The following is a 12,713-nucleotide window of genomic DNA, read 5'->3' as shown; positions in this document are numbered from 1 at the left end:
GGATGGAACTAGGAGACTAGTCAGGATAAAGGGAAAGATGACTACAGCAATGTACAGAGACATCCTGGATGAAAACCTGCTCCAGAGCGCTCTTGACCTCAGACTGGGGCGACGGTTCATCTTTCAGCAGGACAACGACCCTAAGCACACAGCCAAGATGTCAAAGGAGTGGCTTCAGGACAACTCTGTGAATATCCTTGAGTGGCCCAGCCAGAGCCCAGACTTGAATCCGATTGAACATCTCTGGAGATCTTAAAATGGCTGTGCACCGACGCTTCCCATCCAACCTGATGGAGCTTGAGAGGTGCTGCAAAGAGGAATGGGCGAAACTGGCCAAAGATAGGTGTGCCAAGCTTGTAGCATCATATTCAAAAAGACTTGAGGCTGGAATTGCTGCCAAAGGTGCATCGACAAAGAATTGAGCAAAGGCTGTGAATACTTAAGTACATGGGATTTCTCTGTTTTTTTATTTTTAATAAATTTGAAAAAATCTCAAGTAAACTTTTTTCATGTTGTCATTATGGGGTGTTGTGTGTAGAATTCTGAGGAAAAAAATGAATTTAATCCATTTTGGAATAAGGCTGTAACATAACACAATGTGGAAAAAGTGATGCGCTGTGAATACTTTCAGGATGCACTGTATCTACAACTGTATAAAACTTTGACTCTGGTGATAAGGACACCCTGAACTACTGGGAACCATGGAATAACACATGCATTAGCTGCTCGTAAATCTTTTATAAACCTCCAGGCGCCTATCTGTGCTTTCTGAATAGGGAAGATGGAGGTGTTACAAGAACTTACTGTATCTATGGAATTATAATAACCTGCTTTAACAATGCAGTTATCACAAGATGTATGTCCTGTTTTGCTTCAGATTTCAGAGGGTATTGGGGAACACAAGGAAAAGGTTTAGAAGAATCCTCTGGGATATGGACAGGGTTTACAGTTAGAATACAACCTACTTCATTTTTATCTTGTACACACAAATTTGCAGAGACTTGAGCTAAGAGGGGCTGAGGTGAAGAGAGGAGCTAAAGAGCAGTGTCTAATGTTCTCTCAGCACTTTGCTCTTTGATTGTCTCTAAAGTGTCAGAAATTGTAAACCTCACAAATGATCTAATTCCTGGTTTAAGATTTCTTGAACCATACTAAGGTGACCCTCTGGGGCTTCTAGTAAATGGCATCAGGGGTATATTTTAAAGTCCATTTCCATTTACACAGCAGGTCCCTTCCAAACAGATTGGCAGGTGTTCCAGTGGAAAGCAGGAAGGCATTTTTATCTTTTCATGGTCCCCACTGCACATGTAAGTCTGTAGTAATTGGAGTCGAGATGGGAGTGCCTTCAACTCCGGAGGCTGTAAAATGTTTATCTGCCAGTGCCACATTGGCAAAAATCAACTGTCTTAATGGTGGATATTGTGGCACCCATGTCCACTATAAACGGAACAGTTTTTCCCTCTACTGTTAACATTTTTGGGGGGTTCATCTAAAGTATTCTAACTAATATATGTTATTAAATGAGTTTTAGGTTCCTCAGTAGAACTCAGATTCATATATTCCTATGCTTGAACTGTTTGATTCTGCAAAGTCCAGGACACAATATTATGTGCATGTGGACCATCATTTCTAATTTATCTCATACCTGGATCATTTTGTAAATCTCTAGGACATTTACCTCTCTAATGCCAACTCTCTCCATAGACATCTTATGGTAGATGAATATTACCACAGCCTCTGCTTCAGCCTTGACTTTGATGTCTAAAGGAGCCTATTACTTTGGCCAACATAAAACAGAGTCTGAGGTCAATTTGTAATTTATGTGATTATTTTTGTTTCTTTTCTTTAATCTGGTTACAAAAATGCATGGCTGCTGACCTTGCACGAGTTTCACTGAAAGTGTGATCGTCAGTGCAGTGCTCTTTAATTGCCTCTTGCACCTTACTTTGCAATCCATTAATGAATATATTGACAAACAATGGCATAGTATCCGGCCCCAAAACCTGTTTAGAATATTTCTCAAAACTTTCCCATGACCTCTCCCAGTGATCATTAGGTTCTTCTTCAGACTTTTGTATGTAATCTTTTATTTTACTCCAGTCAATTTTAATCAGATATGTTTCTTTCAACTTGTCTGACAATTCAGTAAACCCATCAACTGCAAACAAATCTTCCCGAGGACAGGACTCCACGGCGGGTGTACTTTAACCACTACATCTCCACCAGCATTATCCATTCTCCCGTAATAAATCTTCCCAGCCTGCTTTGCACATGCTGGCAGTTTTAACTTCTCTGAACACCTAACTGTTTTTTCTCTTTCCTCTCCTAAAACTTCACCTTCCGTAGTAAAGTAACTCGACTGTCTGCAACTGTTAACTGGGCAGTGGAAGTTTGTGTTGGGGCAGAGATGGCAGCAGCAGCCTGCTGATTTTGATTATAAGAAGCAGGTGGTAGACAATCTGTCCTTTCATCATCATCCTGGTGACATTTTGAAGTGCAGTTTCATGTTGGAATTCCAGGAGTTTTGGGGATTTGAGGGTAAAGGGATTTTGCCTATGGAACCACCATAGAATTTTTTTTTTACTGGGGAGTCACCCCGACTGCTAATGCTGCTGTTCCCACATATTTCCTTTCATCTTATGTATTCCTTTTCTTTCTCCATCAATTTATTAGCTATAATTGAATTTTCATGTCTATCATATAATTCACCTTTCCAGGCATTATATGCTCTTTATATAGTCCAATCTTTTTTTTTTTTTATCTTTGGACAATATATCTTGTAAGTTTGCCCATATGTCCCAGACAAAACTACCTTGCACTGTCCACTATGTTAATCCTGCAGTCTTTCTGTGCCATTTAATTTATTTATTAACATTTGGCCCATCTGTGCAGTAGGACTACATTTACCTGTGCTTACTTCACGGTTTTGACCTGAAGTTTGTTTGAGACCCATTAGTAATAAATGAAAGCAGGTTTAGTTAGGAGAATCACTCCTTAATTTCTCAAGGCCTGGCCATTTTTTTTTTATTATTATTATTATTTAATTACTGACAATATATGTGCAAGAGAACTGAACCTAACACTCTAAAGGACCCACCTTGAGCCAATATATATATATACAAGAACAGAAAACCCACCAGACCTCCTGCCAATTTGGTTTCCAAATTCTCTGATAGACAGAATTGAGTTATTCATGTGAGAAGAGGCATATTTCAAAAGGCATACCTACCTTATGAAGTGCCAGTTGTTCCTTATCACAATGCAGTCCCAGATCCTGTGCTGCTGGAAAGAACAATCAGAGCAGTCTGATCCCACTTCTAAAACCAATAACCGTGGAAGAAAAATAAGCCACAATATTGTAATTTAACAAAAAGGAGGTCTTTATTAGCATTAATGCTGATCCAGAATTTTAATGTTAAAGTTCTGAATGAATAATTTACACTCTGCATAGCTTGAAAGTTGTCATCTCTTCTCTTAGCCATGGCATACATCAATCCCAAACTGCTCAGTTCATACCAAAAAAAGAGTTCAGTTATGTCTGATGACTTTTCAGTGACCCTTAGTTATCAAGCATATTCTCAGCTTTATTGCTTAGAGAGATCATTAATGTCTGATCAGTAACAGCCTGACAGGACACAAGTCACATCACCTTCACTTAACACTAATAACCACCTATGGATATATAACATATTACATACATATTGTGAAATGATGAGTCTCAACACACTAAAAGAAGGTTTGGGGAAGCCACCCGTATATTGTTCCTAGCAGCAAAAGGATCTTTTAGAGCACAATCGATGTTGCTGGTTTGAGTTCCAAAATGAACTGCCTCGGTTTGGCAATATGGCGGATTTATAGTTCGTAACCCCAAAGTAACTTCAATCTGGGAGCCGGAACCGGAAGTGATGTCAGTCTGGGAGCCGGAGCCGGAAGTGATGTCAGTCTGGGAGCCGGAACCGGAAGTGACATTGAATCAGGCAGGTTTTCCCATATTTGATCTACAGAATTAACAGAAACAGGTTTAGAGCACCCCGACACCCCCTGGCCCGGTGGGTAATCACCTCCACTTGGTCCATTCAGCTCACTCCTAGTCGCACGTGTGTGACAATATATACATAAAGCCAGTTTATTACTTAGTGTTAAACAATAAAATATATTTTTCTTATGATGGGATTTAAAGTTAGCAGAGCAGAATACAATCAGTCAGTCATTTTCCAACCTGCTATATCCTAACACAGGGTCACGGGGGTGTGCTGGAGCCAATTCCAGCTAGCACAGGGCGCAAGGCAGGACACAAACCTTGGGCAGGGCGCCAGCCCACTGCAGGACACACACACCCACACACCAAACACCATTTAGAATCGCCAATGCACCTAACCTGCATGTCTTTGGACTGTGGGAGGAAAACCACGCAGACACGGAGAGAACATGCAAACTCCACACAAGCAGGACCCGATAAGCGAACTCAGGCCTCCTTACTGCGAGGCAGCAGCGCTACCACTGCGCCACTGTGCCGCCCCGCAGAATACAGAATACAATATAACCATATAAATACAACACAAACTGAGCTTATATTCTCCCACACTTACATCAATTCTCATAACTGGCTCTATTAAATATTTAGGTAGTGACATTTTTCCTGCATTACAAAATACTGTACTATAATCTCTAATTAGTTTCAGATCTTTAATAGTGTTAAGGATTCACTCACTACATGGTCATATTTTCTGTCTGTGTTTTTGTTCCAGGCTGGTCATTATTAAAAGGAATATACAAGCTCTCTTGCTTTAATTTTGTAAATACTATGCTGCCTATCCCCACTCCAAAAAAATTTCGGTTGAAAGTTAGATCCTCGATCTGTACATGTTTATTGCATAAAAAGAGACCCTCTGTTAAGTTTTCTGCCATAATTCGTGATACATCAACATTTTGTCTGCACCAAGTTTGTAACTTGCTGATCTCTCCAGTTAATCCCCCTTCCTGGTTTACCATTGAATCCAGTATATCTGCCCCTAGACATCTTTCTCTTTTTCCCTTCAAAGGGTTAAAAACCTTTTGTTTAATTGTCTCAGATGGCACTTGCACACTCTCATCTTCAACCTTCCAACTTTTTGTATTGGGGTCGTCCCATTTCATTTCCTTCATGAACCACTGTAGTAATTTCAAAATTCAAAATTCAAAATTCCTGCTACTGAGGTCAGAGTTTGGAAATCCCATCCTCCTCTTTTTTCTTTTGTTTACAACTAAGGTCTGTTCTCAAATCTTGTAATGTTTCCGTGTCTACCACTGTTCCCTGTTGTTCACTTCACAGTTTCTGTAACTCTCTATCCTCTGCCTTGAGACCTGTGGCATCTCTATATGCTTGTCTGTACAAGGCCTCATATCGAGCATTAACAGTTATCTCTGTTTGGCAGTGGAACTTCACTACACTCCCACTTTCTTGGAAATCAATTTTTACAAGTATTTTATTTTTGTCTAACAACTCTAAACTTCAAAACATTCCATTTAGGATTATTTTTGCACTCATCTCACTCCCAAAAAGCATGTTACCTTGGGTCTGTCCACTGATCCCTTTTACCCCTTCTGCTAGGTGAGCATTCCAGGTACCTTTTTGCATATGTTTTGCTAGTGACCCTCAAGCTAGGATTTGTGGTTGTCTATTGCTAAATTTCCATCAACTGTTTTCTTACATTAACATTCTTTCCTTTTGTCAAATTTTTCTTTTGCAGGTCCTCTCGTCACTCTCTGTCTGTCTCATTTCTATCCAGAGACTGTTTTGCTTCAGCAAAATAGCTATGAAGACATCCTTAGCTTCTCATCAGAAATCTGATGTTTCTACTCTATTTACTTTGTATCTTGGCGAGCCTTTTTTTCAATCTGTTCTCCTAGATCAGTGGGTCATCCACTTCATATATTACAAAATGGCATGCTTTAGTAGAAATTCTACTGAGCTAGATGACTGGTGTTTGCTGTTGCTCAACTATTTCTGCTTCTTAAATCCTGTCTTGGTGGAGTCTGGCATTTGGGCTGTGTTTCTTTACTATGTTCTACTCAGGCTGTTTTCTTTTTACCTTGTTTTTTTGCAGGGCAAATTTTGTATGGGGATGGGATTTCACTGAAGTTCCCTACTTGAGTAATGCTGCTTCTTAGACTAGGCTCAGTCAATAGCACAGAGCTAGAATTGATAGAGTGGATTTTAGAGCTAGTTCAGGATACTCAGTTCTAAGGTTTTATGGAACACCAAAGAAAGTTTTTAAGCTCTTTGCACTGCAGGGAGTGGGTGGTTTCTCACCCCAAAGAGAGAGTCTCATCAGCTTTCAATTGACAAAGAGAACAGAACTTCAGCTTTCAGCTAACCCAAACAGACAGAAAAGATCAATTTTGCCAGCTATGAAGGAAGGTGTTGCTTAGGTAATTATATAAAGGTAACTTTCATTTGCAGATCCAGTGCATGCTGATAGGTGTGGTATTTTGTCCATTAAATCCAGCAAAAGTTCATTTTGCAGTTACAAGCCTAAAATGAATGTCCATTTGGATGCCTTTTTGAAAGAAGTAGTCTCTGCAGAGGTGTCAGAAAAACTCTGATTTACACCTTTGTTATCAGATGAAATACAGAGCTGACCAAAGTGTTGGTATGAGCTGCTGTTCAACCACTCACTCAGGAATGCAGGTGGGGATGAAACTGGCTTTCTGCATCCTTGTAAAATCTGCTGTCTTAACAGCCCTTTTGTGCCACTAAAAGCCTAGAAAAACAGCCAAGGCCCACTTTGTCCTAAACAGATGTGTTACAGACGTAGACTGTGGTACCTCTCTGCCACTCTAAGGCTCTTGTTCTGAACTGAATAGTACAAGTGTGCTTTGTTAAACTGCCAGATTCTACTATGTCTGCTGCATTAATCCAAACCTTGTTCTTCAAATGACCTTCCCATAAGCACCAGCAGCCTTTAATGGAACTTATTTTGTGTGGTCAAAATGCATATTCCTGGCTGCTGACCAGATAGTGTGGTTCTTGTTATATTGCCCATGTTTCTCCCCATTTTACTGTTCATCAGACATTTCTTGACATCCTTCACGTTCCAGAAGTACCCTTATGAAGGACAGACTGCAGCTTCATTCTTTTTCCATGAGTATGGCATTTTTGTTGTTCAGAGATTCCAGATGCTTCTCACAAAGCACCATTAGTGGATTGGTCCACTTCTAAGTCTGGACCTGAGTTTATGTACTTTTTGAGTGAGTTCTGTGTGTATTAATAATCATTGTGTTTGTTGGACTATTTATACGTTTTCTTCATGCCATTTTTGTTAAATGTTTAAATGGCTCAATAAAATCCCACACTTGTGCTTCAGAAATGATTATGGATAGGTTCATCTAAGATATCATATTTTAATTGAACTCTTCCTGCTTTGTGTTTGGGTTGGACATTGTTTAATGTGATCTTATTAATCAAAAGGGGAATTTATAGAATTTCAGAGCAAACTCATGTTATCCAAATCTGTATTATATACACATATTGAACTTTTGTAACATGAAATTATGAAAAACAGGAATAGCTATTATCTTCCCTTTGTTCCCTACTAATAAAAATTTAAATCAATCCCAATTGTTTTAAACAATTGAAAAACAGGATCTGACGATTCAGCTTTAGCTGTCCTTTTTTATATGGGTCGCATACATGGGAGACTCATACTCATCTATAAAGTTTTTTTTAGCAATGTTTGTTCTAATAAAACGTGAACACTTAAAAGTAAAAAGACCTCCATTTGTTATTAATATTGTGGCTTTCTTTTTTAACATTACTGAGCTGTCATTATTGAAAATACTTCAGTAAAGAATAATTTTCTCTTAAACTCTGGTCTCAATGACCAATATAGGATAAAAAAGTGTAGAACAATTAACAACTAAAGAAAAGCTAATAAAATAACAAGAAGAAAAAGAACAAAAAGGAATCAGTAACAGAGCAGTCATGAGCCAAATATTAACTTTGGATTAAAGGTCTCTTGGGCCTATTTGGTGATTCATACCTGACTGCGCTGGGATGGCTACACACTAAGGTTGTAGATTGGACTTCCCAAGTCTCCTCAAAAGATGTCCAAACAGCCTTATGCTCCCCCAGTGAGAGTCCCAGATGTCCTACAAACTTTCACTTCCCACATGGACACATGAAACAAGAAAAAGGAGCAGTTTTGTCTTAGAGCATGAACAGTGTGGACTTCCTTATTGTGTAAAGCAGTCACAAAGTAACATGCTGGAAATCTGTAATGACACCGTGTGGAATGTGGATAGTGTGACATTTCTCACATATCAGCTCATACAAGGAAGTGCAGTGGACATGGAGAATCACTGAGGAACTCTTGACATGTCGGAGCTTATTTTGTACTTTTCATGGGATACCAGACACATCAAGAGAGGGCTTTTGGAAGTATTAAAATGGATGCCAAGCCAAAAGAAGTCTAGAAGGTGAAAAAGAGAGAACTGATGCTTTTAGTTTAGTGATCACTCAAGTAAAGATAAAAGAGCTGCCTTATGTATATAGATATCTCAAAAATATTTTCTTCCAAGTTACAGTATCGATTTTCATTGTTCTTATCCTCAGCTCTAGGACAGAGTGAGGCTTCATTCACTGCTATTACATTGTATGAAGTGCAGTTTGCACCTGAGCATTAAAGGGTTTAAAACTCACAAGACTCAAGTTAATTCAAGAGGACATCTTTGGACTGGTGCTGAGGTTTACAGGATAAGTAGAGATGATTGGGAGAAGAGAACTTACTGTGGGGATGAGAATTTGTGTAATTAAGAACAGCAGCATGGCTTGAACGAAGAAATCAATTTAAGAGCTTCTGTCCTGGCCACAAGACAAATCTCTTTACTGTAAGTTATACAACATCTCACCTCATGTCTCACATTACATAATTGAGCCTCAGATGTTCTCTCTGTTTATGCTCTCATGTTTCACTTTAAATCTCCTCCCCATTCCCATCAAGTAAAGACAAACTTCCCCTTTTGTTTCTTCACAAGTCACTTCCTTGTTTATTTGACTGATTCTCTCTGACTGTTTCTCCTCAGATTGACGATGGCAGAAACCCTGCTGTGTAGTTTACAGGATGAGTTCACCTGCTCACTGTGTGTGGACACCCTGACTGACCCCGTCACCATCCCCTGTGGTCACAATTTCTGTCTGAAGTGCCTCACTGACTGCTGGGATGAGAGCCAAGAGTGCTGCTGTCCTCAGTGCAGACACACCTTCACCACAAGGCCTGAGCTAAACAGAAACACTTTGCTGAATGAAGTCATCAGTAAATTAAAGAAGACAACAATCAATCCTCCATCATCTCAGAATTATGCTGGCCCTGAAGATGTGGAGTGTGACTTCTGCGCCAGAAAGAAGTTCAGAGCTGTGAAGTCCTGTCTGACCTGTTTGGCCTCCTACTGTCAGACTCACCTGCAGTCTCACTATGAAGGAGATGCCCTGAAGCACCACAAGCTGACTGATCCTGATGGAAATCTAAAGGAGAAACTTTGTGGAAAACATCAGAAAAGTCTGGAAATATTTTGCAAAACTGATGAGACCTGCATCTGCATGATGTGTGTGGTGACTGGACACAACAGCCATAAAATGGTGGAGCTGGAAATGGAAAGAGAAGAAAAAAATGTGAGTGCAGTTTAGTATTTAATTAAAACAAACTAAATAACAGGAGTTAAGATATTTGTAAATGCAGTGTAATAAAGAAATATATTTATGCATCTCATAAATCTAATTTTTCAATCACAGGAGCTGGAGTACACGGCAGGAAACAGATAGCCAATGTTATCCATGTACACTCAAGTGTGCAGTGAGTGCTCTCATTAAATCGAGATGAGGTTCCTTGTGCTCTGAACACTTGTATTTAGTGTAACTGAGACAGTGGTGGGCAAACTTTGACCCACAAGCTGGATCAGGCCCTTGGCAGAGAAGCATGCTGCCTATGGGATAGTCATAGAAATATCTAAATATCTATCTTGTCCTCACAAGGTGCTTTTAGCAAGATGATGCTACAGTTACAGTAGCTGGTGTCATCCAAAAAATAATTCAATGCACCAAGCTTTTATCATGAGAATAGAAACAGTCTGTAGTGCTGTGACATGGAGGGTGCGTTTAGCTTTTTGTTTGCCTTATGAGTTTTTAATGAATTTGAGTTTACATGTCTCTGATCTCGGGCCTTTTTAAGGGACACGTGATAGTCACAAATCAACTGATATGTAGTATGCATCACGATTACTCTTTTAATAAATTCAACTTAAAAATAATAATAATAATAATAATAATAATAATAATAATTAATTTTATTTATAAGGCACTTTACATTTGTATTAAGTGCTACATAAAAAAATTTAAACAAAGACACAAGATAAAAACAAAGATAAAACAATAATTAGAGGCAATTTTGTTAATATGCTTTCCTAAATAGCAAAGTCTTTAGCTGTTTTTTTGTTTGGTCATAAGGGGGCGAAGGCGGTGTGTATTTGCAAGACGAAGGCTTCTTGTGGTGGATTGTAATATAAGAAGTTCCTTATGGTATTGTGGAGCATTTCCATGGATACACTGGTGAGTAAACAAACAGAGTTTGTATTCGATACGGAGATGAATAGGGAGTCAATGAAGAGATCGAATGATTGGTGAAATGTGTTCATATTTATGCACCCTCATCAGGATTCTTGCAGCACTATTTTGGATTTTTTGGAGTTTTTGAAGGCTTTTGCTGGGATCCCAATGAGGAGTGCATTACAATAGTCCAGCCTGGAAGAGACAAAGGCATGAACCAGCTTTTCAGCATCACAGAGGGAGAGGTAGGGATGGAGTTTGGCTATGTTTCGGAGATGAAGGAATGCAATTTTACAAAGGTGATGGACATGAGTATCAAATGACAGATGGGAGTCTAACTTGACACCCAAATTAGTAACAGAAGGGGAGAAAGTAATGGTATGAGCAGAAAAGGAAATACAATTTAAATTGGAATGAAGTTGATGGGGGGTACCAATTAAAAGAGCTTCAGTTTTGGTGCTGTTCAGCCTTAACAAAGTTCTTGGACATCCAGGCCTCAATCTCATCCAAGCAGGAGGAAAGAGTTGATGGAGGTGTAAGAGAAGTCGGATCCAGTCTGATGTAGAGCTGCGTATCATCCGTATATCAATGGAATGAAACTACTGATGAAACACTAACCATTAACACTAACTCTAATTACATTTTTATGAAAATGGCATACTTTTTAGTAGATAAATACATTTTAATTGTTAAATATTTAGACAATTGAGCCAGTGCCTGCTCTTTTGAGCATTCTCCTCAATCTTCACCTAATCCTAATTAAATAAGTAATTATGCCCTTTATTTTTGATTAGAGGTAATTTCATTTAATGGAGCTGTAAGGATATTTTGACTGTCAACACACTAGGATCTCCCACAGTCCTTTAAATAGTCCGTGACCCAGAAGTGCTCCTGAATCCCTGTCCATGTGACTTCTTAGCACTTCCGGGTCAGATAAAAATTCCTCTTCTTCAACCCGGAAGCACGTCATTCCCTTTGTCCATGTGACTCGGATGCACTTACGGGTTGTAAGGAAAATACTCACTGCTCCTCCCTGTAGCGCCTTCTAGCGACCCCCATGGTATCCAGCAGGGCTGTGGATAAAAACTCCATTGTCCATAATCCCCGGCTGGCATTCGGGGCACCTCCTTGCTGCAGGAAGGGTTCCACCTGGTGGCCTGGGGGTATTGACAGGGATGACTGGCCGGCCATAGACCACAGTACTCTCCCCTCAGCGAAAAACCATGGTTTGGAGCGTCCAGTTCCGCGAGGGTCGTCTTCCTCCAGGAGGAACTTCTGGTCAGACCTTGGCTGTGCCTTCTGTAGTATTCCCTGGAGAATCTAGGAATTTCATAACGGTAATCCACTTTATCCCCCGTTCTCCAAGGACAGCTGTGCCAAATGTGGCCTGACCGTCAGCATCCCTAACACCTCTTCTGTCCTCCTGGAATTCTCCCTCTGCGACGCTGGAAACACTCAAGGAAATCAGTCTTTGCCCCTTTTCTCGCTGAGGAGGGTTCTACAGCCGCCTCTGTACTTTTTACGCCTTTTTCTTTTTTCTCATAAGACCCCCACTTTACTTTTGGGATGTCCTGCAAACTCTGGGGCTTGTCCACAGTTTGGGTCTCTCTATGAGAGAAAGAGAGCCCCTTTCCTGTCTGCACCCCTTTTGACTTAATTATAATAGTGGACGGGGTCTTCAGGACCGAATCGCTCCGAGAGGCAGCACCATCCAGCTGCCACGGCTCGATCGGCCCTTCCCCCGACCGCTCTGTTAACGTTCCACACTCTTTTGTAGGGCTTGCAGTGATTTGGCACCCGCTACTTATCAATCGCAGGCCCGGATCACACTGCGTCCCTCTATGCTGTACGGTACCGGTATTACTCACCTGTACCGCTAAATCACATAACATGGGAGGTTGTCATCCCAAACGCCGCAGGTATTCATCCACTTTCCTGATGGGCGCTTCGGCTGTCTCTCCCAGGTCTCCGACGATCTTCTTTATCGCCGCCAGCATCTGAAAAATACCTCATACGGGCTTGATCAGTTTCTCGAGTTCCCGCACGTCTAAAAAGTTATTTAATTCAGCCGGAGGTAGGCCCAGGCCATCACTAGCCTTACCCTCCGGCTGGGAGCCAATGGGCACGCCTGCTC

The 12,713-nt window shown here is 40.4% G+C and overlaps 1 protein-coding gene across 1 annotated transcript in view; it reads left to right on the top strand.

Annotated features, from left to right (window-relative positions):
• The first annotated feature begins 9,037 nt into the window (after positions 1-9,037).
• Positions 9,038-12,713, top strand: part of LOC120521494 (E3 ubiquitin/ISG15 ligase TRIM25-like) — a 45,805-nt gene continuing 42,129 nt past the window's right edge. Inside the window, exon 1 of the mRNA XM_039743077.1 lies at positions 9,038-9,649. Coding sequence (XP_039599011.1) covers positions 9,071-9,649 — 579 coding nt within the window. The 5' untranslated portion in view covers positions 9,038-9,070. The remainder of the gene's footprint in view (positions 9,650-12,713) is intronic.

The sequence above is a fragment of the Polypterus senegalus genome, chromosome 2 (assembly GCF_016835505.1).
Source record: "Polypterus senegalus isolate Bchr_013 chromosome 2, ASM1683550v1, whole genome shotgun sequence".
Classification (NCBI taxonomy): Eukaryota; Metazoa; Chordata; class Cladistia; order Polypteriformes; family Polypteridae; genus Polypterus; species Polypterus senegalus.
The sequence above is the reverse complement of the archived record's forward strand: the minus strand, read 5'-3'. Positions and strand labels throughout refer to the sequence as shown.